Genomic DNA, 25996 nt, shown 5'->3' on the forward strand with positions numbered 1-25996 from the left:
ATTTCGAGATTGATAAACAGATAGACAGATGGACGTACAGAAGTATAGATAGAATAAAATGGGGAAATTGTTTAAAATATACAATGGGTTACCTTGATTGTATGCTTATGACTGTTAATCAGTTTCTAATAAACCGGACAGGATACATGGGCTTCTCGCCCCAACACTGACACTTGTTAACATGTGTGTACTGACCAGCGTGCGGTACTCCACGTCCTCTCGTAGCAGCCGGTTGTCGTTCAGTGTGTACTTGGCTTTTCCCGTCACAGCGTCCACAGGTCCCTTGTCCACCTGGTGCTTTATCGCTCTAAACAGCATGTAGAACGACTCCCCTGCTGATTCCTGGTCAGGCAGAAAAATGCAAGGTCAACAATGTCCGACTCCTAACACAACAAAAGTTTATTCAAGAGATGCAAGAGATTTTCAATGAATATGGTTTCTCCTCATGCTGCTCTGACAGTGATGAGCTGAAGTTCACCTGTTTTAGTGTCAGTGCTGAGTTTTTCTGACAGATTATAGATATCAGCATCAATAGGATTTTCTACTGAACAGATGTGTCATTTCAATAACATCAAATATAATCATTGACTTCGGTGGGAACTCTTCAGCAAACAAAGACAATAAAATTGGCTCCAGCCCCAAAAACCATTTAAGGGTAAGTGGTTTACATTTTGGGTAGATGGGTGGATGCCAAAAAAAAAAGAAAAATTTTTTAAAAGTCAGTAGATAAAATAATTTTAATATCTTATATTCCACGAACAAATATTTTTTCTATCTCTTCTCTCAAGTTTTTTCCTATTAAACCATCTCTCTCTAGTCGAAAACATTGGTTGTGGTCAGGTTTGAAATACTGACACACGTACCCTCAGGAAGGTGAAGAGACAAATGGACATCCAGTTCGTCAGGAGCTTCTCGACAACAGATTCAGTTCTGAAAAGGAGAAGAGCTCATGTAAACAAGTCATTTGTGGTGGAGGAAGCTCTGTTACCCCCTAATGAAATGCTGTGACCACATTCAGGGAAAATAGTTCCACTGTTTTGACTCCACTGCCATGTGTCAGTACAATTGAGGACTGTTATCTCAACTTCAGTCTAATACAAAGAGGATGTCGCTGTTGACAGTGTAGCATCCCTCTGGGAAGGGAGTCAGTGAGGAGGTCATTACACTGGTACAGTTCACAAGCACGTGCTGTAGAAGAGAGGTGAGATGGAAAAGAAGTGGCCTTCCACCAATGTAATAGAATTTCTCCTGGTGTGGATAGATAGTCTAACTACAGATACAAATCTCTCTGTAGTGCCAGAGCCTGGTGTTATTCATCATTCATGACAAATAAGAACAAACTGAATGACAATCATAGCTCTACTGCTCCATGTAATCCTCCAATAAAGTTCAATCAGGAATACTTTTTGCGTCTCATTCATTCACACAATTCTCCTCACTCTCCTCGTTTCCTCTGATCAGCTGACTGGTGGATGTTTGGGGTAATCCAATCAGATTGCTCTATGATTTCAATCATCCAGTCATATATTTTCTGTCAAACCTTTTAAAACTGCTGTCAGCTGTCATTGCAGTGATTCAGTGCGACCCTCCTCCTCCCCACTCACCTCCAGTCTCCCTATCCAGAGCCCTGGTGGAGCCCAGCTCAGTCCACTCATCTGATTTCATTCACATCCTCAACATTTTCTTGATCCCATCATCCACCACCAGTGTGAAAACCAGGGTGTGTTTCCGACACTATGAAACCACACCCCCTTTCAACCTTGATGACATCACAAAGGGTCTAACTGCTAACGACCTTCTGATTACGCGTGGTGATAAAATGTGTTCCTACTTCATTTGAAGTCTCTCCTGATATAGGCAGAGATGTGCGTTGACTTCAGCAGTTTCTTCATCTGAACCATCACTTTCTCTTTAAGACTCTTTTCCCTAAAAACTGCCTATTGAAATCTGACCTATAATTAACACTTCCACATTCGATCTGATGCATATATTTTCGTTAGCAGGGTACGTACCACAGGCTTTTAACGTTGCAGATATGAAAGGTTTTGACACAGTGAACTATATCAAACCTCCCCTTCACTTCTGAAATGCTCCAAAAAGCTGTTGCTAAATTAATTATAGCATTTATTATGTTATTAGACCTAATACCACTGCTATTAATACGATCTTTAAAATAACTATCTCTTCCTTGCCTAATTCGCTTCTCTTTCCTCTTCTTCCTATTCTGCCATTCCCTTCCTCCAAGCCGACCAAGGTGGCTGCCCATGAGTGAGTTGGAGGCTTAGTATCAAGTTCACCAAGTTGCTGCTCACAGTGAGAGCTGTTAGGTTTTCATATTGTCATATTGTAAGGTCTTGACTTTGGGGCTGGGGATTTCATGAAAAGTTGACGGACTGATTGTCTTCCTCACCTCCTGAGCATCAGTTTGGGGTTCTTGGCCACGTACTGCTCCACCAGATTGTTAAGCAGCGTCTTCAGGATGTCTGTGAAGTACTCTAGTTTACCATGCAGGGCTACAGTGAGCAGAGAGGCCACGTACGCCCGATCCCTGGGGGAAAACGTCCGCTGCACCTCCAGCGTGTGAATAAACTGGACAGACAATGGAAATGAGGAATAAGAAACTGTCAGTAATTGCAAAAATGTGTTTTGTTAAAAATCTATCATTCAGTTAATTAAGGAATAACAAAAAAGTTATTAATTTCGTTACAACATCCTAAAAATAGTATAAGAGAGGCTGAAAGATCAAATTCAGTATTCCTCAATCTCAGAAAAAGGAGGAAAATACTGATATGTGGATCTTGATCTTTCACATTGACAAACTGTGGTTGTTAATGACTCTTCAGCTCATCCAATTCTTTATTGAATGAAACATAAGTCTAGAGGCGGACCTTGGTGAGAAACAGTTTACTGTTGAGCAGGTTGGACAGCTGAACCAGCCCCTGCTCCACAGTCTGCCTCCGACTCTCTGGAACATCCAGATCTCGCCTCAGTGGCGACTCCTGGTGGCCGGGGAAGAAAATGCGTTCGGCATACACCCGGTAATCCAGGAAGGGAATCCCCGAGCCCACCAAATCACTGGACATGTCCATCATCTCGGTCATCAGGTCTGAGGCAGGGGAGGAGAATGGAGATGGATGAAAGTGAAGTGTTGTTCTTTTGCTCCGACAGTGACTGAGCTTGTTTTTATTTTATTCAATTTAAGAGCGCAGGTTTGGATTGTACCTGTAAACTCCTTCTTACAGCGGTCCCTCACACTGGTCTCCAGGTTCTCCAGCTGAATCTGCACCTTCTTATAGTCCCTCATGGCCTGTTTGCTCTTTCTCCTGACAAACAACAACAATCCACAGACAAGTGTCATTTTACCTTCAAATTTTGGCTGAAGTGAAATAAAAGCTAAGGCTAAGGCACACCTACCTATTGGACAAAGGCAACTGTCTCACCCAGTGTTTCAAATGCAGTGTGAGTGTGAGTGTGAGTGTGTGTGTGTGTGTGTGTGTGTGTGTGTGTGTGTGTGTGTGTGTGTGTGTGTGTGTGAGGAACAGCCAAGGGGCAGGAGAGAACGGGGGGGTTCTCTCCTGCGGTGGTGATTAAGGGTTTTCGTTTCAGCATAGATTTGGAAATGAGCATTACTTTCTAAATTCTCACTCACGAGGGGGCCACCCACCTTTGAGCCTTAATGGTTTATATTGATATACTGGTTTTAAAGTCACGATGAACACTCCAGGTGCTTTACAGTATAGTTTCTAACAACACAGTTGCAAAAAGCCTCTTAGATTAAAGGGTGTTCACTTTTCATGAATCTATTTATACGCAGAGACGTCCCCGTCTGTTGACTCTATGAAAGCATTGGTCCTGCAAGGTCCAAAGCAGTTTGAAATACTAGGTGGTGTTATGAGCCATGTTCAACCTAGAAATTTAGATTTGGTATTATTTATTTTTGATTAATGTGATTATAAAATCAGCATTAAGGAATTTACTTGAATATCATCATATTGTTTAGTTTACTGCTAACGAAAAACACATTTTATTGTGCAATATTTCTTTAAGTAAAGATATACAAAATTAACGTGTTAATAAGGAAGGAAATACAGGTATAGGAAAAAATGGCTTCTTAATTGAAAATCACATTTCAGGTTTGCAAACAGCAGTTAAGGACAGCATGGTAAAGGTATTAACAGTGAAATACCTGTGTAAGTGTTTACCTGTATATGAGCACAATGATGAGCACAATCATAGCCACTATGGAGGCCCCGACCCCGACTCCCACCTGGGCTTCCAGAGGAAACGTGGACTGGGCCTGGCTGTCGTACTGCACTCTGCCCAGTGAGAAGTTCAGGTTCCCCATTCTCACCTGGAAATCACAGAGAGAGAGTTTGAAAACAATGCTGACAAGTATTGGTGTGGCCATCAAAAGACAAAAACAAGAAGAGCTTTTATTAAAATTCGTTGGTGTAAGACAGTTTTAAAAGAGCACTTTAATATTATTATCCTTTCTTCAATATTATATTTTTCATTATTATCTTCAAAATGTTCTTATTATTTCCAATGTGTATAATTTATCATCAATTAGTTATTTTCATTTACAGTAATTTGTATTCATGTTTCCTCCCATCTCCCCCTCACATGCTATTTTACACTGCTTTAGGTCATTTGTCTGGGGAAATTCTGCCGTGCTTTCTATTATTTTCGTTTGGAAATCGAGCCGTTCTTGCTGTAACCCTTGCTGCACTGTTGTTTTTACTGCAGAAATAATCTCAGATGACATTTTTGCCGTACTAAGTCTTCCTGTGGTCCACCCTGTGTCAAGTGACCAGTGTGGTGCTGCTGAGATCTTTGTGTAAATAATGTTACTTTGCATGTTTGGGGACAGAAGTGCAGCCAAGAAAGCAGGAGCAAATAAATGCTTGTAAAAAATATTTTGAGTCATTGTCCTTCATGCTCTACCCTCATCTGTCACATGAGACAGGGATGTATGCACACAGGCACTGTTGTTCCTCTGTACTGACTTGCTCCTTAATCCTTGTTCTCCATCCTCTTACCCAGGCTGCAGTCGCGTCGTAGCGAATGTAAACGTGCTCTGGATTCAAATGTATCTCTTGTTTACTCACAGTGAATTCAGGCAGACTGTCCATGCCGTCCTGTTTCTTGCCGGCAGCCAGTGAAGGCTGCTGGGCTGGTGGTTCACAGTACAAGTGGTTGTGGGTCAAGGTTTTCACGGCACAAATCCCCTCCCCTATCCGAGCCTCCACCTCATGCTTGTTGATGGCCAGATCCAGGTTCTCTCCCTGGAAGATACAAAAACAAAAACGGAGTGACTCAGAGGCGAGGACTTGACTGCACTAGAAGGGCAGTTCACCTGATACAGACTAATTATTAAAATGCTTGTTTCAATATAAACATTTTATTTATCTTTCACCTGGTTAATTCATGTTACTGGCTTCAATAGCTTTCCAAAGGCCCAAATTAAACTTTAGTTATCTGGTTAACATGCACACTGTGAGCTGGTGTGTGTACTCAGCCAAAGATCTGTTTTCAGGAAAAATAAGCCGTATTTTGTAAAATATAGATACGCGTACAGAGTCTTCTAAAGCTTACGGAAGAACCTGAGCAGTACCAAAGGAAACCATAGGGGGGCAGTTTAGCCAATAGAAGAAATTTCAATTATGAATGTGCAGGCAAAAAATGAGGCGGATTGTGAAAGATTCATGGCAATGTTAAAGACCCAGATGTTTAAAGGAGGGATCACTTTTGCGAAGGCTGCATGAATGCGCCTCAATGCTGCTGCTGGGAAATAGTGTCACAAATGTAATCAATCAGCATTCCATATCTATTTTGGCTGCTTTCATTTGTAATTTGTTGTATTTATGGCCTGTAACACATTTGTTTATGTCTGACACTCATAATAATTATATTTCTGCCATCTCGGTCCAAGAGAAGCTAAAGGTTCCAAATAAAGGATATCATTTATAGATCTTACTACTTGTATTTCACGTTACAAATGTTGACGGCTTAGGACAAAATGGATTTACATAATTTTCCTTTCAGTTGTGGAAAATAATAAATACAATATTTAAAAAGTATATAGTGTATTACCTTTGAAAGGTTTAAATTTAGTGAAGGTAGATAAAGACTTCATGTATTGAAAAGGAGAAGGGACTCGGGACCCTTTAGCATACGAGATCATCTCCAGAATTTATTACGGGTTGCAGAGCTGATAACAGAAACACTGACATTCAGATTTCTTGTTTTTTAAAATGAGCTCATGTCCTTAGAGTCTGTCTCCTAGCCTGGGGCACGTTAGAGATGAAAGAAGAGGTCCATTATTTGCACCCACCTCTACAGAGATGATGCTGCCAGGTTTGTGGTGATACGGTTTGCTGGGGTCGTTCTGGGTCAGCGGGTAGAGATCTGGGTTGGACTCATAGCTGAAGGCTTCATTTGCCACAGCGCTAAAGTCAAAATGGAGGCTGTCTAGCAAGAAATGAACTTTGACCCTGGCTCTCCTGGCCTCTGGTCCCACTTCCGGTGTCGGACACAAGATGAGGGAGGAGCTGTTCACTGTGCAGCGAGACTCGTACTGGAGGAATGAACAAAATGATTAAAACCCACGTAAGAAGATGATGAGTATACATATATAGAGAGAGTATCTCTCTGGGATTAAACCTCATACCTGTTTGACATGACAGAGTGCACCCTGAGGGCAGTCTGTGTCCGGGACGATCCTCCTCCATCTCTTCACAGGACCGTGGTGATCTTTTCTTCCTTCCTTCCTCCTACTGAAGCTCCTTCTCCTCCTGGGAGGGAGGGTATCCGGAGGACTGAGGGTCACTCTCATTTTTGGTTCTTGGACCACATCCAGGTTCTGACCAGAAACTCTGATGATTCGGCCTCCACTGCAGGAGAGTGATGGACAGTTTCATGTTAGGACTAGGTATAAACAAATGTCAGATTAAATCGATCTTCAATTGAATAATCTAATATTGTAAATCAATATTGAATCAAATCAAGACCTAGTAAATTGGAATATAATCAATTCGAGAAATCAGCGGGTGTACCGAGCTCTATTTCATGGTTTGTTCAACACTTCATAAAACCTTTAGACAACACTTCTCTCCCACCATTTTATAGTATACATTATTATATAGATACATTTATTTATAAAATAATGTATGTATAATGTATTTAAGTATTGATATGGCATGCCCCAGCTTACAGCCACTGCAGCTATATTACTGACTGTATAAGTAGCTTCATTCATCATTTCAAACTTCTGACGGTGATCTTACAGGAGCCTTATTAACCTGCACAGCACACAGGTTCAGTTTAAACAGTGAAGGTACTGGGCACAGGATAAATCCAGCACCATCAAAACTGTCCAACAAACATGGTTCCCTCTGGAGAATCACAATATTGTTGTGAAATTGATTATTACAATAACTTCTCAGTTTTTGCTGCTTAAATGTTATAATATTAATACTGGTCTATACTTAAGTATCTAGTCACGTTTAATTAATAAAAGATCAATTATTAGACAACAATGATCCATAGATTCCATTAATATTTATTCTGCCTCAGCCAGTGTATTTGGGTGTAGGCCTGTTAACAGTATTTGGTGGGTTGTTTAAATCCAAATAGTTCCATTCCACCACTGCACCTGAAAAAGCTTCTTGTTGGCGCTGCCGTTGTGATGTTTGGGTTGGGGGTGTAATGATACACCAAACCCTTCAGGTGGCGCTCTGCCCCACCAAACCGCACAGTGACGCTGTGTTCTCCGGTTCTGTTGCTGCCTTTGGTCAGACAGCTGATCTGATCCTCCCGGATGTTCAGCCTGAGACAAAGACATTTGACATTTTAACACTTCTACTTTAAACTGGGATATAATAAAAATGTTTTATTACTATGATTAGCAAGAGGCACTTACACCATACAGGGGACTCCGCCAATCAGGACGCTGACCTCACTCGGGTGTCCAGTCCTCAGCCTGCGGCCTCTGATGGTCAGAAGCGAACCCCCGGCCTTGGGTCCTCTCTCGGGGAAGATGCTGTTCAGTACAGGATCCTGATGAAGGACGGACAAGAAGGAGGAGAAGAGGGAAAAAAGGATTGAATGCAAAGATACACGAGAGAGAGGGAAAATGTATAATCAATAATTTGATACTGAGCGGGTGATTTATTGGCAGGATAAATAAGTCACTAGGGCATTCTGGGAAACACGAGAGGGTTTCCTCACAGCCAGCTCGTACAATTCATGTGCTTGTCACTTGGGCCAATCAATTAGTCAAACCTCCCTTTTCCTGTGGTGTTAATCAGGAGATGAGTTATTACGTCATTGTGCTGCAGTGGTTCTATTACATTTCTCAGAGCACAATTTCAGCTGAAGCCTAGTTAACAAACGCCCTGTCAGAGATGTTGTTTGCTTGATTGGTCAGAAATCTTCCGTGGGAGCACTTTTTTTAATGGTTAAACACATGCGGACGTTAAACAGCTACATTTATAGACTGTTAAATCCATTCATTCTCAAAGCTGATTATTCAGATGAGGCGCATCAGGACCAAAGGAAGCCCCCGTCTCAGCGATGGTCCTTTTCAATGTGTTTTGGTCCAAGCCCAATAGTGATCACTGTGTTCCTATATACAGTATGGAACTGAACCACACTCAGGGGAGAACATGGCAGAAATCAGAATGACCGCCGCCTGTGAAGTTGGAGCTGTCTTTGTTTTTAAAGTGCTTGTGAAAATGTCTTTCTTGTCATGTCCAACAGGAATAAGGGCAGGGTGATAACTTAAAGACTGGGGACGATTTACGTCAGTTTAAAGATAGATTGACATTTAAATAGATTTGTAGTTACCAGGTTACAACAGTGCATGTAAAGGCAAAGTCCGAATCTTGGCATAATTCGATTTTCAGCATTACATAGTTCCATGTCAACAGACTAACAGCTGCGTTCACCTGGAAGCTGAAGATCTGAGCCGACAGCCCGACACCTCCTCCCCTCACTTTGACTGACACCTGGCCGCTCGTCTCTCCTCTGCTTCTTGTTGTCTCACACACGATTCTACAAGATAAACAATGTTATGGATAAAAGAATGATGGTAACATTTTACAAGCAGTGATTGTGTTCAGGTGTAAGGATGACTTGCCTTGAGGAGACTTCGTATCGGCTGTGGATGACGCTGCAGGGAAACCCGGCCACTTTGACAGAGCTCTGGATGTCTTCAGCCCTCTGGCCGAGGTTGGAGCCTGAAATAGTCACGACTGTGCCTCCCTCCACGGGGCCGGAAACTGGGTCCAACTGAAACACAATCCCCTTGTTTATTTCTTTCTGTTAATGATTTGAGGTACTTGAACTTAACTTGAGTTCAATGCTACTTCATATATATATATAAACATATATATGCTACTTCATATACTCCTATAATTTAGGAAAGATTGTGTGTATTTCACTGCATCAATTCGATAACTTAAGTCACTTGCTTTGCGTGCCATAAGATTAACTTGATAAAAATAATAAACATAATAACTTGGTAGGGAAATGTGCTCCTCTGAGTTCATATTGATGTTGAAGTGTCAATGTGCAGAATGTTGAATTTGCAGAGTTTGATACAAAAAAGCTCTTTTCACCCACATCTATGGAAGGGGTTGGAGTTTCTCTAGCCTATTGTGAATCAAGGGGACTTATTAACTTATCTGGAAACGATCAGTAACCAAGTCGCACAAGTGTTATGTGCAAACTTGAAGCCTCCAGTTCCACAAACTGAGAATGGACCTTCGAGTCAAGTAAGACGCATCTTGTACTCAACATTTCAAATTATTATTTCAAGCAGAATCTTTTTCCGTGCAGGATAATGACGTGAAATCAACAAGAGCAAGGTTTTCAAAATCAAAAGGAGTTCCTGGTAAGTACACATCGAGAAAAGAGACCGTAAAACCAGTTCAGCAGTCAAAACAATATCAAGTTGGACAACTTTGCTCGGACATTTCTAGCACAAATGGACACACACAAATACAAATCATTATGTTGTGAATTATTTCCCTATTTTCTCTCGATTCTAATACTTTTGCAGTGACACTCTTCAAAAAAGAGTAAGATGTTCTTACAAAGTGAATGACAGGTGCAGGGCAGGTGTGTTTGATCTCATCTGTGCAGGAGTCCTGGTAGACACAGCGAGAGCTGGCAGCACCGCCACACCACACGCAGCCATACTTAGGGTCAGCCGTCCGACATCGGCTACAGTCCGACCGCCCCACTGAACAGTTGAAGAGAGTCACTGAAACAAGGGGGAGACAGGAAAAAGAAACAATATTACAATACTTACATATGAAATATGTAATATATATGTGCAAAAACATGTGATGTCTCATAGAGGAGAAACACGCAAGAAAAATAAACACACTGCACTGCTCTCACCGTACAGATCCTCAGCGCTGTCGATGAGGAAGTTGTTTTTTCTCCGCACGTTGATCATGGCTGGGTATTCCTCCAACAAGACAGAGTAGGCGTACTGAAACAAACATACACAGTAAGAAAAACAACACATTAAGCATTACATGTGATGCACTATACGAGCTGATGATATGCACAGCCATGTGTAAAGCAGTTGCGATATGTGTCACATTATCAGCTCACGGGAGCTAATGAAACACGTACATGCAAACCCACATAATCACCCTTGACAGATTTTCTGTTAATAAAGCATGGCGCTGCTTCATTGGTGTAACGTTTGTCTGTGACCTGTGTTGTTCATTATTTGTCATCATTGTGAATAGCACCAGAGGGGTGGGGTTCACTCCATCAGGTTGAGACAGACAATCAGATTAGCTATCGACAACAGTTTATGGATTTATTCTTGCATTGCTGCAGCACAAGGATGACTCAGATTATACATGGGCAGCTCATGAAAGACGGTACGTTGCATTTCCAGACTGTTATACATAAAAGAAGGGAATGTGTGCAGTTTGCATGGGACCAACAGACACAGTGGTGAGGACAAAGAAAAGAGTTCCATCTATAGACATTTAAATTATCCATTCCAATATTAAGAACAGTGATGTTGGACACATTTAAGACAGCACATGCAGGACAAAGACATACTATCACTTAGAACAACAGCTAAAAGACACTAAGAGGTCACTGCTGTGAATTAATCCATTTAACATCCTTGTCAAAATTGCAAGACTTGAAGGGTTGAGATGAATTATGACTATACAATCATTTCCTGACCTGGTGCGGCTGGCAGGTGATAAAGAAGACTGATGGCTGGGTAGCATGCGGCTCTACTGCAGCGTCCACCACCACCGACTGATTCTCCACGTCCAACACACACTCGTAGGACAAGTCCCCGTCCTGAGTGTAGACAACCACAGACAGACAACACAAACTTTGTCAGCAGGGATACAAAGTTAGTCTGCCAATGGTAGAGGCTGTAATTCATGCAAAAACAACAATTTACTTTAACAGCCAACAAAGAACCATTTTCTTAATTCTAACTTCAGATGAATACTCTTCACAATTGCAAGTCTAATATTCCCTGCTGGATGCTAACATTACCTGAAACAGGTTTAGATGTTGTCCCACCAGAGTGATTTTCCTCTCCACATTGACAGGGAGCAGGGAGGAGTCCTGAACCTTCTCCACACACGGACATTCCTGATGATACAGTGTCAACCATTATAGCATGAAATATCAACCCTCTTGTGTACAGCCATACTTCTTACACACGCATCTGGATTCATTTAATTTTAAAATAGCCAATGTTTAATAACTATGGGCTTGTACATGTGCACTGAGAGTCACTCCTTCAAAACTAAAACTAAAATATTACAGTTAGTACTGTATCAGGTGTTTGTTGTGTCCTGCAATTTGTAACACGGCAGATTCATGGATAATGGGGTGGTTGTGTCATTCTTAAGTTTCATGTTGTATTGTTGCTCTTTTTATTTAGTAAAGAATGTATGTATCTGAAGTGAAAGAGTTACAAAAAAGAAAAGGGACAAGAAATAAAAATAAATAAATATGGAACTTAAGAAAAAAGCCCAAAATAGGCTGCAATCAACACAAGTGTGTGCAATATACACACATTAGACACACATGGAAATGTTTGTGTAGAAGAGTTGACTTCAAAGACAAAAGGGATAGCAGCTTAGCTGTCCCTATAATGTGTGTTGTCTGTGTAACATTTTTATTATTTGCTTCGAGCATTGATGGAGGTGAACAGAGAGGATTTGGTGAGGGAGGCTGAGTCAATACGCTCCATCAGATGAGAGCCTTGAATTTCCCACGTCCATCCTCACATCTGAAATTATATAGATTTTCTGGCATTCTCTTCTTATTGACAGGCAAATCGTTTTTTGGCTAATATAGATAACTGCATTCTGCCTTGTCAGCATTAGATTGTACATTCAGTGCAGATCAGGAATTCAATTCAAAATATAAGATCCAGTAAAGTGTTTTCAAGGGATGGTAATTTTTTTAGGCTATTCACTTTCACGTCTGTTGTTGGAAGTTAGATGAGAAGATAGATACCACTCTCACTTCTGCTTAAGAGTTTCTGTACGTTTGGAATTTCAGGGGTGAAAACATCTTAAACTAGGCTAAGCCTCTTATAGTTTCATATTTAACAAACAAAGTGGAATATGGTGTTCAGCTTCTCATTTAACTTTCCGATGGAACAATGTGCATCTTTCCTAAACTGTCTAACTCCTGATTCAAGCACCTCCACACCAGCTGCACACATGGTGTCTGCACTCACCAGAAAAAAAGAATCAGTCGTAGAATCGGACTGGTAGTCTGTTTCAGAACCAGAGTCTGGGTCAACAACGGTTTGTGGTGATTGTGTATAGACGACCAAGTGTTCGCTGCCATCCGCAACATAAGTTGTTGCAGGCTCCACCTCAGTGTCTCCCTCTGGCTTCTCCAACTCAGTCAACCATGCAGGTGAGTCAGTCTCTTTAGAGTCCTTACTGTCATTAACAGATAGGTCTATTACAAGAGCCACTTCGCTGGACGTAGTTGAACTCACATCTGAGGAAGAGCCCACTGCTTCGCCAGACAGCTCTAAGAGTCTCAGCTCAGGGTCTACCTGGCCACCAGTACCGCTGGGTAATGCAGTTAGATCAGTGAGATTTAAGTCATTCTCTGTTAAGCCTCTTGTGGGGGCACCATCTCCCTCTGTCGCTCTCTCCACATCAGAAAGGGACCCGTCTAGGGTCGTGACATCGGTGTGTACGGTGGTGACCTGTGTCCTGACAACGGGGGAAGTTGTGGCCAGGGTAAGGGGGTCTGCAGACTCAGCATTAAGGCTGGTGGGTGATGTCACTGTGGTGGTGGCAACTGAAGGGGCAGCTGCTGTGGTTGGGGGAGGTATCTCTGTGGGTGGTGGCTGTGCTATTGTGGTTGTTGCTGTTGTTGTTGCTGTTGTTGTTGCTGTTGTTGTTGTTGTGGGGCTGGATGGTGTTGTAGCAGCCCGTGCAGTAGGGGGTAGAGGGGTCAGTTTTCTGGTGGGTGGTGGGATGGTGGGTGTCGGCGGTTTGAACTTAATGATGGAGAGGCACAAGTGAACATGCGGGGAGAGGACAAGAAAAAAAAGGCAGGGGAGGAGAACAAATTAGGATAAAACAAGGGTAATGCAAATACAATAAGGAGCAACGTAAAGAGACATAAGGAAAGGTTCATGGTAGAAACAAATTATAAAGAGGCAAAAATGTAAATAATACAAAAGAAAACAATGCAAACAAACAACACATGCAGTATGACAAACACTGGGTTTTATCCTAAATACACTGTACACAACCCTGAAATCCACTGTGCCTACAGCACATCTAAATACAGTCAAAGACGTGAACTCACATTCTGGTTGTAGATGGTGACTCCGTGGCTGCAGGTGCGTTGGTGTGTGCAGATGTGCTGGTGGATGCACCAGTTACACCCCCAGTGACTGCTCACGCACCCTTTGCATCTGGACGTGCAAGCAGCAGGAGGGCAGGTATGGAAAGAAACATATAATAATAAAAATACAAAAATACAAAATACAATCCTTACAACATTTCATACTATGTTCAAACATACTTAATATTATCTGAATAAAATATTCTTTGTCTTTCACTTGCACTACCAGGACTTTTACTTGTTAAACAGTAATTTCTACTTGATATTCACAAACTCTACCCTGTAGCAGAAAATAATAATTTCCCTTACACTATTATCTTTAAATTTGAAACTATACAACACCTATTTGGTGATCCTGAAAATGTCAAAATAACAGTTTATAGATAATTAATGAATATAACGTTTTTGATTTTGATTGCTCATATAACAGCACATGTCCTACACATGTAAACAGCTGTATCATTGTAAAATACAGAGTTTAGCCATACATCAGCTCTTAGCAAAGACAACAGGATCAGAAAGGCTTGCAATTGATTATCCATGTTGCATTTAAACAGGTAGCCGAGGCTGATGCCTGCTGTTATCGTAAAGGGGGTCATGTGATAGGATCCTGACGAATCAGCGAAAGCTACATTATGTTTGAAAAGACCACAATGTGGTTGATTTTGTTGTCTACTTCACAGTATCCAACATCTACATTTCTGCATTTTCATACGAAAACGCTGCCCCAAAGTTTTCAAACTAAAACGGGTCCAGCAGCATTCCCAAACATCAACGTTATCTGCTCTTGAGTTCTGCGGACAACAGGCTGATCCGTATTCAAACAAAAATGGGGCAGTGTGGATGTAGCCTAGACTTGACAGTGACATTTGTGTACTCACGGCCTGCGTCCCGAGAGCTCCTGAACCAAGCTGCAGTTGTAGAAGGTGAATTCTGTCTCTGCCACCGTCACATTGATGAAACGTAGTGACAGGGTCACCATCACAAATTCTGCAGTGAAACAAAGCAGTGGTCTCCATATGACAACCTCAGAAACCCTCAAATATCAAACATGTTTTGTGTATAAATGTCCAAATAAAGTTGACTGATTGGGCACGATGAAGATGTTCTTACCATCTCCGTAGCCAATGGGGGGGAGGCTGCTGGCATCGGGGGTGGAGCATGTGACACCAGTGTTAGTGAGCGAAGCTTGACTTTCTGTGTCCTGGAAGAAGCAAGAGTAGGACTCTACATCTCCTAGACTGGGGAGACCAGCGACTGACACTGTAATCTGTGGGAGGGGAACAGAACGGGAAACATTCATTCTACCCCCACAACAGTGACAGAGATCAAAGCAAATTCAATATTTTTATAGAAGCACAACTCGAATGGTTAAGACAGTGAATTAGTCCCATGTGTTCCCTTGCATTACATCAGTTTTCTCCCCGCGGCTGATGTTGTAGAGGCTGAGGTGCTGAATACTGAGGCACTGCTGCGTCTGGTTGAAACTCCACAACCACTGGCCCTGCTGGGACCCTCGCTGACACTCCCACTGCTGGCCACACCTGAAATACCACAGAGACAAGGCCAGAGTGTGTTGGTGCATGAGAGAAAACATCTTCACAGGTCCACCCAACCCAGGACCCATATTGGTTTTGGATCCGCATTTTATGCAGTCAGTCAGGCCCCAGGTCTCTGTGTGTGTGTGTATGTGTGTGTGTGTGTGTGTGTGTGTGTGTGTGTGCGTGTGTGTGTGCGTGCGTGTGTGTGTGTGCGTATGTGCGTGTGTGCGTGTGTGCGTGTGTGCGCTAATAGTACAAGGGTTGTGTTTGTCGTCCGTCACCATGTCATATTTCAATCAGCAAAGGGGGGAAAACATAAAACCTGAATGTATGAGTCTAAGGGGAGAAAGCTGCCGATCTCCCGGCTGTGTTTCTCGGTTTGTAACAGGCCCAATCCCAGCTTTAAAATGATAGACGGGTCCTGGGTCAGGTTCGGATAGAACATTCCCGTGTCTTTCTGGTTTCGGGCAGATATTTTCGACCTGTGAAGGACTAATTTGCAGTATATCTCCCATTACTCTTCAACAGCATATGCACACTGACGCACCTTCCCTCCAGGACACACCAGCCACAGTAGGGGTCTTTAGCAGACAGACAGGACTGACAGTCGAGGTGATCTCCACATTCTGCCACCGGGCGCTTCTCTACCTGAAAACAACACATCAGTGACTGGGTCATTATTCAGAAGCATATTTCCATCTCCATTACCAGTGGCCATCTGCGTAGTTTCACCTTCTCTTGTCTCCAGCGTGTAATATGCTACTGCTTCTAATAATGTAAACATTCAATTGACTTGTTTAAAACAAAAAATTCATGAAATTTCTACAGGAAAGGAAGGACTCCATAACACCATGGATTTCTTGGTTTGCCAACCTCATAGTGATATCGATTTACACACCAACTGAGTGAGCTGAAAGACTATTGCTTCATTATTAAATCCTTGTGTTCAGACAACTCTCTATATTGCAGGTGTTACATTTTCTATATTGTTTGCTAAAGGGTTCAAATCCAGATTCGGCCGGGGTTTTTCCATGTGGAGTTTGCATGTTTTCCCTTTGTTTGCCTGAGGTACTCCAGCTTCCTCCCACAGTCCAAAGACATGCAAATATGGGTTAGGTTAATTGGAGACTCTGAATGGACTGTAGATGTGACTGAGTGTGAATGGTTGATTGTTTCTGTAGGTTTGGCCCCGTGATACGCTGGCAACCTCTCCAGGTTGTACCTCAACTCTCGCCCAATGTCAGCTGGGATTGGCTCCAGGTCCCCCACATAACCACCCGAAGGATAAGTGACATAGAAAATTCATGGCTAGATGAATGTTTGGGAAAATATGTAAATAATGACATAACCAATCAAGTCATCAATGATGAAGTACAACTACTTATATGATATCAATGGACTCTCTTATCTTGAAACTGAGTATAGGAAGTAATTTTATACGAAAGATAACTCTCCCAACCTAATGCCAAGTAGGTGGTAGGTCAAATCCAACCTGGACCCTGTGTTTATTGGGGAAGTTTAATGTTGCCAGATTCAGAATAACAAGTTGAGGCTTTAACAACAAAGCCTCAAACAACAATACGTTAAGAGGACACTTTGTGGACTGTTGCACTTGCCCCACAAGAGAACATTGTAGCCATGGTGTGTCAGGGCTGCTTGCGGAAGCGACCAAAGGGAACAATTCCAAAAGGTTTTGTTAGCTCCATTCACATTCACATACCCCCCACATATATAAAGATTGGGATCAGGGAGAAATATACCAAAATGCCCCCTTTAGTAATGTATAATAATCAAGACACAAAACCACAGCTCACATATGACATAGTGCCAGGAGCTTGATGGCAGCTTTTATAATCATATTTTTTTAGATCCACATATCAATGGAACTCTATCCTGCAGGTCTACATTTGGATTCAAGTGTGAAGCAGTCAAGCTGTAAAACAAGTCATTCAATGTAAAGATGAACACTTTCCCAAACTCATTCATCAGCATCTATAGCGACACACACAGAGACACTCTGTAGGGAGTGTGCCAGCACAATAGAGGCCACTTTCCCTAATCAATACCATTGTTAGGTCTGTCCTTCCACCTCCTGCTTACTGTTGTACCCAGCACAGTGGGGTTAACGACCTTTGACCTCTGACGCCAGCTGGCCTCTCTGTTTTCTTTCATACTCTTTAGCCTCTTTTTCAGCTAGAGTCACTCAGCTTGAGGAAGTGTCAGAGCCGAACACTGAATGACAAACCATGTTCAGTCTCATGTATGGAGACATCTGGGTGAGTGGATGAATGAACTAGAAGGTTGTGACTCTGTATACATCTGCTGAGTAGTTCAAAACATAGGAAACCTGTGAAAGCTTACTTCCGAACATAAACTGCTGAGTTTCTCATGTTTATTTTTTACAGATGATGATATTTACAACCTGTCTAAAAGTGTTTAATTACATGCGTTGTAGACTTACATTGGTTTTGGTCATGATGTAGATGTGTGCTCCATTCGGATCCAACAGCAGGTCACTGTTAATGGGTGAGTTGGGATGAATGGTTGAGTTGGCATACACCTCCACCCTGCCATCTCGACCAAGATACACCTGGAGAGGCAACAGAAGACAATTTGAAAATGTGGTATAATAATATAAATATATATCAAAAGGATTTATACTGTATCTACAAACGGGCATTTTTAGACAAAAGCATTCCTGACACTCCAGCACTAAAATGAAGGGGCTGACAAAAAGGAAAACGAGGCAGGGGGAATATCATCATCAGCTTACAGCTCCGAAGCAAATCAAATCACACTTGTGCAGGATCGCAGCAGAAGTGGCCATGAATGTGATTACCACACAGTCAAATCTAATATGAAGCACAGGAAGACACCTCTGGCCTAAGTGATTCCCAGGCCTTCAAACTCTCATGTTACCTCATGCGAATGAGATTAGCAGAGGTTTCCGTGCCTCCTTCCATGAAGCCGTCACTTGATCACTATGAGCAGAATGGAGAGTCCCTGTCCCATTAAGAGGAGGCACTCACCACTTAATTCTTGGTGACTGAAAAACCATTATGCAGCTTGTTGATTTGCATGTGGTATTAAATATTAGAATATGATGATGTATTAAAGGATATTTGCTCTTTTTTTTAAGTCAACACATCTTTAACAACATACACATGAACACTGACGGTGTTAATCTGTGGAGGAGGTGTAACATCATGAAGCGATTTCTACGTAAGAGGTGGAGGATGTCCTCAGCAATCATTTTCCTGTGTGAATGTTAGTGGCATGTTGTAAAATGTACAGCCTCACCCTCCACAGACAGTTATCACTGGATTGCTTTCATACTCAGTCAAGTCAAGAAGCATCTTTACCTCTATCAAGGAGGTTATTTTTTTGTCTGCATGTTGTTTGTTAGTTAGTTAGTGGGATTATACAAAAACTGATATCCAATGACATATTCTTTAACATTGCAAGTATTTTTTAACATTTCTATTGATTTTTCAGAGAATTATTGATTAATCTGTATTAAAAAACATCCGACATGTTTAGATGACTGATATTTATGAGTGTGTGCAATTTGGTACAGATCCAATCTAAGGGAATTTAAACCGGGTTTAATCAGGGGCCTTTTTGGCCTTGGCATAGGTGAACACTACTGAGTGCAAACCTAGTTTGTGTGTTTATTTGTTGATAAGCAAGATTACACAAAAGGTCATGGAGAAAAAAGTCTGTATCAGGGGGCAGATCCCTAAAGATTTACACTTTCTTTAACATTAGGAGAAAGAGTTTTTAGACATATTTGTTGATATTTGTGATTTGACAGTTATGACTCAGTTTTTGGAGTTTATGAGGACTCTGGTCATGTGCAGAGGGAGCACAGGCAGAAGTAAATGTTTGTGGTATCAGTCTTGTTATCAAACTGTCAGCGAGAATATTTCAAACAATTTTGAACTTCTCCTTTAACTCCAACACTTCCTTTGATGGTCTGAAACTGAGATTAAATTGGCTTTAATTTTGTCCCCCAGAGACACACACACACACACACACACACACACACACACACACACACACACACACACACACACACACACACACACACACACACACACACACACACACACACACACACACACACACACACACACACACACACACACACACAGTGGTGTATTTGGATGCTGTGGAATTTGACCTGCTGTGATACGATAATCCTGTTACAATAGCTTACTTCAGATGGCTACACTACATGGGGTGCTGCTTTGATCTGCTCCCTAAAAATATTGTGTCTGGCTCCATGTCGCACACTCGCTCTCTCGTTCACGCTCTGTCACACACACAAACACACACACACACAAACGCACGTCTGTCTTTAGTTGTGAGTTCACTCATTGACATAATGCATTCCCTAGCTGCTTACCCTCACCTTAACAATCCAAACTTAATGCCTAACCCTAACCCTAAACCTAACCATAAAACCAAGTCTTAACCCTCAAACAGCCCATTGAATTTGTGAGAATGAGACTAAATGACCTTGCAAAGTCAGAATTCCCTCACAATGATGGGACTTAAACTAAATTGGCTCTCATACCTATAGATAGACATGCGCTCGCACACACAGTACTTGAACAGCTCATAGCAGAGTTATGTCCCCGAACCCTGATTCTAAGTCTCTACATGTAACTATCAGATCTATGCAGAAGGTGGTGATATATAGCTATTTTTGGTAAAGATGAGACCAAAAGCCCAAATCTATTTTGGGCCACATATTCCACCAGTCCTGTAAAAAATCTTACTCCAGTAGCACAAAAATGCATCAAGTTTCCAACAATCACACGCTGAAGCCCAGAGAACAAAAAGCAAATGCATTAAGCATGGGATCATGTCGGTATGCCGGTATGTGTATGTTGGAACACTGTGAATGTCAGAACGACTGGAATCTTCCAGGCTGTAGTCACATAGCGATGCATAAATACTTGGACAAGCAGCATAGACTTGGACAGAAAAATGCCTGAAATGAATGGTAAAGGTTTTATGTGGTGTCAGGTGTGTTAGCTTTTCTGAGGAATGATTCATGGATATCCTTAAAAGGAGCAGATGATAACAGCCTCAAGGGTAAGGCAATCCGGATCACAACTTTCAGTAAGCCCCAAAACTTGTGCAGTGAATCAGAAATATGGAAACTACCCTAATAAGACATGTCTAAGGGTCTAAACATTCCCACGATACACAGATCTATTGTCATCCCTGTGATGCACTGTTTGTCCTGGGGCATCTCCCTGCCTGCCACCTAGTGCATGCCTGGGCAAGATAAAGGGCCCAAGGAAACTGGCACAAAAATAAAAACATGTATATCAGCCAATGGGATGAGCTACCTTGTGTAGAGTCCCTTTGGCGTCTCCTAGGAAGGCGATGCTGTGTCCATCTCTGACACTGACGGCCACAGCAGTGAGATGGACAGATGAGGTGTGCCACGCGCTTTTAGCTTCCAGAGGTACCCGGCTCGCCATTGGACTCGGGGTGTGGTCAGAGCCACAGGGATACGCCTTTAGGGTATTCTACAGAAATCAGGCCACAACAGAAAGCTTTGTTAAGTGGTTTGTATTCTATTGCCCAAGAGCCTTAGAATCCTCTTAATTCATCGTAATAGGATTGCACCACAGGTTAAAACACACTCATTCAGAGACTCTTTGGGTTGGGCCAAACAAGCACTTAAAATCCTGCTTTAGCCCTTGCCGCAGATAATTGGCCTGATGGAGAATACAGAACACAACCTATTTTTTTTTTGTCTATTTTTGTTTATTTAAAAAAAGAACATCGCTGGGGGACTGTTATAGATTACATCTTTCCTGTCTTCTTTTTATTAACTTGTCCCTGTTTTCCTTTGTTCCATCTCCGCGTTGTTTTTCTCCCTGTTACTGTCCGTGCAACAATCCCTCTATTCCTATGTTTCCATTCCCCCCTTCCTTTCTCTCACTCTCTGTCCTCTTATGTCAGTGGGTTTCAAAAGAGCTCCAATCCTTCCTTGTCAGAGCTCATTAAGCAGCGGCCCAGCTGATTCAGGGTTAGTTTGGTTTATTGATCCCTAACGATCCCATTAAATGGTTCTGAGGGCTGGCAGGACCAGAGCGGATGCAGGGCAGCGGGGTGGGGGGAAGAGGGGGAAGGCGGCACTGGAGGGCTGCAGCTGGGCAAAACTACTCCTGGGGCATTTGTAAGCACTGGGGTTTTTCAACAACTCATTACAAGACTTCCGACCCTCCATACAGCCATGATTTAGTCCTGTTTCTCTACCTAATCTGACTGTGAAGCAATTGCTTGTTATTTGGTTTTATGTTCTCTCTGTTTTGTCTTTTTTTAGAACACTGAAACCAAGTAAGTCAATACACTCAAGGTAGGAAATAATTCATAACGATAACCCAGGCAATTATCCGTACTGTAACAACCACAGACAGGAAATCCTGTAGCAGACAATTCTGCTGATGTTAGCAGAGAGAAAAAGTAACTTCAAAAGAGCAAGTTATTGACAGAATCCTTGTTTTAAAAACCCAGAAATATTAGCTTTTCTTCCATTAGAGAAAATGTCAGCATCGCAATCAGGTTCATGTTGAGGCATTAACACCAAAATATAACATACACACCCCTTACTCTCCTGTACGCTTACCAGGGGCAGGTTGGCACAGCTGGACTTGACCTCGTACTCTATGTAGGCCACCTCTCCTTTTCCCTCCACCAGCCCATCCTGGGTGTAGCAGAGGTCACGGGTGGAGTCAATGTGTCGGTCAAGCTCATCCAGAGGGTAAACGCACAGGGCCGAGGCATCCAAGGGACTGTTGTTTATGGAGCTGATGTGGGTGGAGAAGACTCCCAGCAGATCCTCGCCTTGCTGGCCTGCACCTTGTCCCACCTGTTGCAACAAAAGCGTGGGAATATCTTGGGAAAGTTACACAGAGAGTATCGGTGGAACATTTGACGGAAACCAATTTCTGAAAACAAGACTTTAAAATCATACTCTCTGACAAAAAGGAAAGTAATTCAACCACTGCTATTTTGCATTGTTGATCCGTGGACTATAAATAAATATATAACAAGTAGAAGTACCTGGGCTGCCTGGAGTAGGTTGTATGTCCTTGAGGGAGAGGTTGGGGATCGGCAGACAAGAGGAACTTCCACATACGAGTAGTAGGAGGTGTCATCCTGGCACACTCGGGCGGCGTAGGTGCGGTACTCCCTAGATGCAGACTTGATGTCTCGGCGGTAAAACAAGAAGTACACATATGTGCGCCGTGCGAATGCCGTCACAAAATGGTGGTCATATTCCGACAGGCGCCCGGCTACAGCCAGCTTAGCTGTCTCCTCGTAGGAAAAGATGGGCACTGATGACAGGTGGCGGGTTGAGATGGGTGGGTGGCTGGCGGTGTAGCCCCTACCCACATACATGACTGTCCTTTCCCCGCCACGGAAACCCACCACCAGCCCAACAGTTGACACGGATGGATCATTGGCCGCAACATACTGAGTATCCACAGGCCTCTCAGTGGAAAAGAGAACCTTTTTTATTGATGACAGCCTGCGTTTCTGGCAGGTGCCCTGGTGGACGCTGCCGCAAGTGATCAGCTCCGACGCCCTAGGGTCCACCAACAGTAGTTTGTTGTGATTACTGGTTTTCCTGGCCTGAGGACAGTTGAACTCAGTGACCGGGGGAAGACAGTCTTTGCTGTCGCTGACGGGGCCAGTCAGCTCCTCTTGTTCCAGCCGGAGTCCGTCTAATCCGTCCAGCTGAAAGATGTGGTCCCTGGCCCCCACGTACACCGTCCCCACAGAGGGGTCTGGGTGGAGGACCAGGTGCTGGAATTCGGTGTCATTGCGGGAAAACCAGGGGTAGGAGCGACCATGGGCGGAAACAAAGACGATGGGGATGAGGAGCAAGAGCAGGGTGGAGTTCAAAGCCTTCCCATGTAGCATGGCAAATATTCTGAAGGGAAAAACAGAGCGGGGTTACAGCGCTGCACGAACAGATGCCTGAGGTTTAACATCAACATTTAATGAGGCTAAAGCGGCTTCCATGTAGCTGAGTAAAGCACAAGTTTAAGAGTTTTGGAAAGCTTAGGTTTAAGGCTGAGAAAACGATAAGATGTGGTGAGCTAGCAAGAAAATGCTCTTATTACAAACAGGAACACACACACACACACACACACACGCACGCACAGAAACACGCACACGTGGTTGATATTCCATTCAACCTCAGAAGAAATAGTTTAAGATCATGTTCATATTGAGTCATCTTCTCCGGAAAAAAAAAAGAATGATACTTGTAGGAAAGCCCAAAGTGTTTTCAAGCTGCCCACTGTCTAAAACCAATTAAAAACACTTCAATCCATAGCACTGACTGACAGATATTTACAATTTAAACTTTAAACATCCCCTGACTGTGGCATTTCACTTCCCTGTACAGCATGCTGTAATGTCTAACATGACAAAAAAACTGAATCTAAAGGAACCATGCTGGGGATATGTTGATTATTTTACGTCAATTAATTTCCATACAAATGCACACCACTCTACTGTTTTACACAAAATAGTTTATTCCCTCATTTTTTGTCCTTAGCTGGGTACCAAGTTGGTTGTTCAGTGCCTCGCCTAGTTTGAGAAGATGAAAGTGTTGCCAGTACACTATCACTTTGTATTTTGGTATCTACAAATATATGTAATATAATATTGCCAACCTTCTTCTTTAAATGCAATTTGCAAGATCCAAATACATTTGGAAATAACATCTCACCATCTATTGTCTTTGTTGAGCAGAAGTCTTCCTTCACCTTATCACCTGGAGTCATATCCCACACTTGTCTGTGAATGATTCATAATCTGTAAAAACAGAGAGAGAGACAAGAGTCAGACTGAGACGTGACTCAGTGACAGACGGTGAGCAAGATACACGATGACTCTCAACACCTTGTTTTGTCAGAATTTCACAACATCTGGTTCATGATTACACATGCTCAGTGTTTATAACTTCCCTGTGCACACTGGATGACAAGCACCAGCAGCCAGACTATCACTCACATATGGAACATTCAAAACAACAACAACTCACATTTCCCATTTCCAAAGCCATCACTCAACACCTCTGAGGAGAGTGCTCTGCGGACACTGAGAGCCTTCGCATTAGAGATAAAAACACCTTTAAATATTGAAGAGGTTCCTCAGACCTTTCCCTGACCTCACTGAGAAGAGATCACATACAATTAAATAAATATGTGCTGTATGGAGCAAGCTCTAAAAAAGCCCTACTCGGATTTCATATTAAAGTCCTGTTCAGATTATTTATTCTCCACAACTCAGAGAAAGAAAAGAAGAACATTGGCATGTGTTTATAAGTGTGTGATATTCATAAAAATGCAATATTGAGCTCTGTTACTTTGAAGTGTGAATAGATTGCTATAAGACATTAGACATGCAATGCCATCTCACCTAACTGTCTATCCCCTGGGGCTGCAATCAGGACAAAGACAAGGAGGGGCTGAAAGGGAGGAGACCGGGAATTTGTATTTGTGCGTGGGTGTGAACCTGTGTGTGTGTTTTTGTGTGTGGGTGTGGGTGGATATGACCCGGAGCCATCAAAGAGCAGGTGTCTTAGTATGTGTCTGCTAAGTGGGCTGAGTGTCTCAGGCCTGCTCTTTACTTATTCATGAGCAGAATAAGAAGTATAATATGTAATAACCTCCACGCCCACTGTCAGAGGGGTTGAGTTCAGTGTGTGTGTGTGTGTGTGTGTGTGTGTGTGTGCGTGTGGGTGTGTCTGTTAAACAGGGCTGAAAATTCACACAGTCCTTAGAGACAGTGGAGGAAAAGTCTTCATGACAATCTTGAGCTCTCAGATATGAGCTCTTTTTACAAAAGAGCTCATACTCCCCACCAGAACTCCCCTCCGCTATGTTGTCTCCAACGAACATGTTTCTATACAACTAAACTACACCAGCAAATAGGCTTTGTTGGAAACATAATAACTGGTCTTTCAGTTGGAGACCAGGACTCATTTACGTTCAGATTTTGTAATGCTTTCATTCAATACTAAATAGCCCCTGCTTGTGCTTGGATTTCCTCTGCTTTTGCTCAAACTCTGCTGTTAGAACAAAGCTTTAGCTCTTCTCCTCGTGCCCATGCTGCTTCTGTGCGCACGTGACAAGTCTGCTCTTGGATTTCTCCTCTGCTCCCCAACCAATAGAATGCCAGGTGTAGTGATGACAATCGTACCTCCCTTATTGTGACTGCAGCCTCTCACGAAAAGCCAGTGTAGCAATAAAGCCGTTGAGAGTGGTACTACATGAGCCCAGTTATAGTGACCTAAACTCTAATGGAATTAAAGCCAAAACACAAACAGAAGTGCAAAGAAGCAGCCTGAGTACGAGCGCTGAATATGGAGCGCAGAAAATATTTCTGAGCAACAAAATATCTGCGCGCAAGCCCACAATCTGAGCACAAGCAGAGCGCAAGCAGAGCACATCCAAGCATAAGTAGGGGGTATTGGAGTGCGACCACAGGATTTTGACAGAAAGCATTACAAAATCTAAAGTGAAATC

The 25996-nt window shown here is 42.6% G+C and overlaps 1 protein-coding gene across 1 annotated transcript in view; it reads right to left on the reverse strand.

Annotated features, from left to right (window-relative positions):
• The window catches only part of plxnb1a (plexin b1a), a 64701-nt gene that overhangs the window by 12206 nt on the left and 26499 nt on the right, over nt 1–25996 (reverse strand). Inside the window, exons 2-29 of the mRNA XM_053425464.1 lie at nt 24196–24281; nt 22515–23388; nt 22078–22320; nt 20789–20971; nt 17887–18015; nt 15973–16073; nt 15296–15428; nt 14998–15154; nt 14766–14874; nt 13846–13954; nt 12749–13531; nt 11548–11646; nt 11221–11343; nt 10408–10501; nt 10098–10267; nt 9140–9291; nt 8949–9054; nt 7922–8058; nt 7655–7828; nt 6671–6893; nt 6335–6577; nt 5109–5285; nt 4203–4351; nt 3223–3323; nt 2889–3106; nt 2411–2589; nt 864–930; nt 196–342 (exon numbers count right to left, since the gene is read on the reverse strand). Coding sequence (XP_053281439.1) covers nt 196–342; nt 864–930; nt 2411–2589; nt 2889–3106; nt 3223–3323; nt 4203–4351; nt 5109–5285; nt 6335–6577; nt 6671–6893; nt 7655–7828; nt 7922–8058; nt 8949–9054; nt 9140–9291; nt 10098–10267; nt 10408–10501; nt 11221–11343; nt 11548–11646; nt 12749–13531; nt 13846–13954; nt 14766–14874; nt 14998–15154; nt 15296–15428; nt 15973–16073; nt 17887–18015; nt 20789–20971; nt 22078–22320; nt 22515–23378 — 5370 coding nt within the window. The 5' untranslated portion in view covers nt 23379–23388; nt 24196–24281. The remainder of the gene's footprint in view (nt 1–195; nt 343–863; nt 931–2410; nt 2590–2888; nt 3107–3222; nt 3324–4202; nt 4352–5108; nt 5286–6334; nt 6578–6670; nt 6894–7654; nt 7829–7921; nt 8059–8948; nt 9055–9139; nt 9292–10097; nt 10268–10407; nt 10502–11220; nt 11344–11547; nt 11647–12748; nt 13532–13845; nt 13955–14765; nt 14875–14997; nt 15155–15295; nt 15429–15972; nt 16074–17886; nt 18016–20788; nt 20972–22077; nt 22321–22514; nt 23389–24195; nt 24282–25996) is intronic.

This window comes from Pleuronectes platessa, chromosome 6 (genome assembly GCF_947347685.1).
Source record: "Pleuronectes platessa chromosome 6, fPlePla1.1, whole genome shotgun sequence".
In the NCBI taxonomy this organism is placed as follows: Eukaryota; Metazoa; Chordata; class Actinopteri; order Pleuronectiformes; family Pleuronectidae; genus Pleuronectes; species Pleuronectes platessa.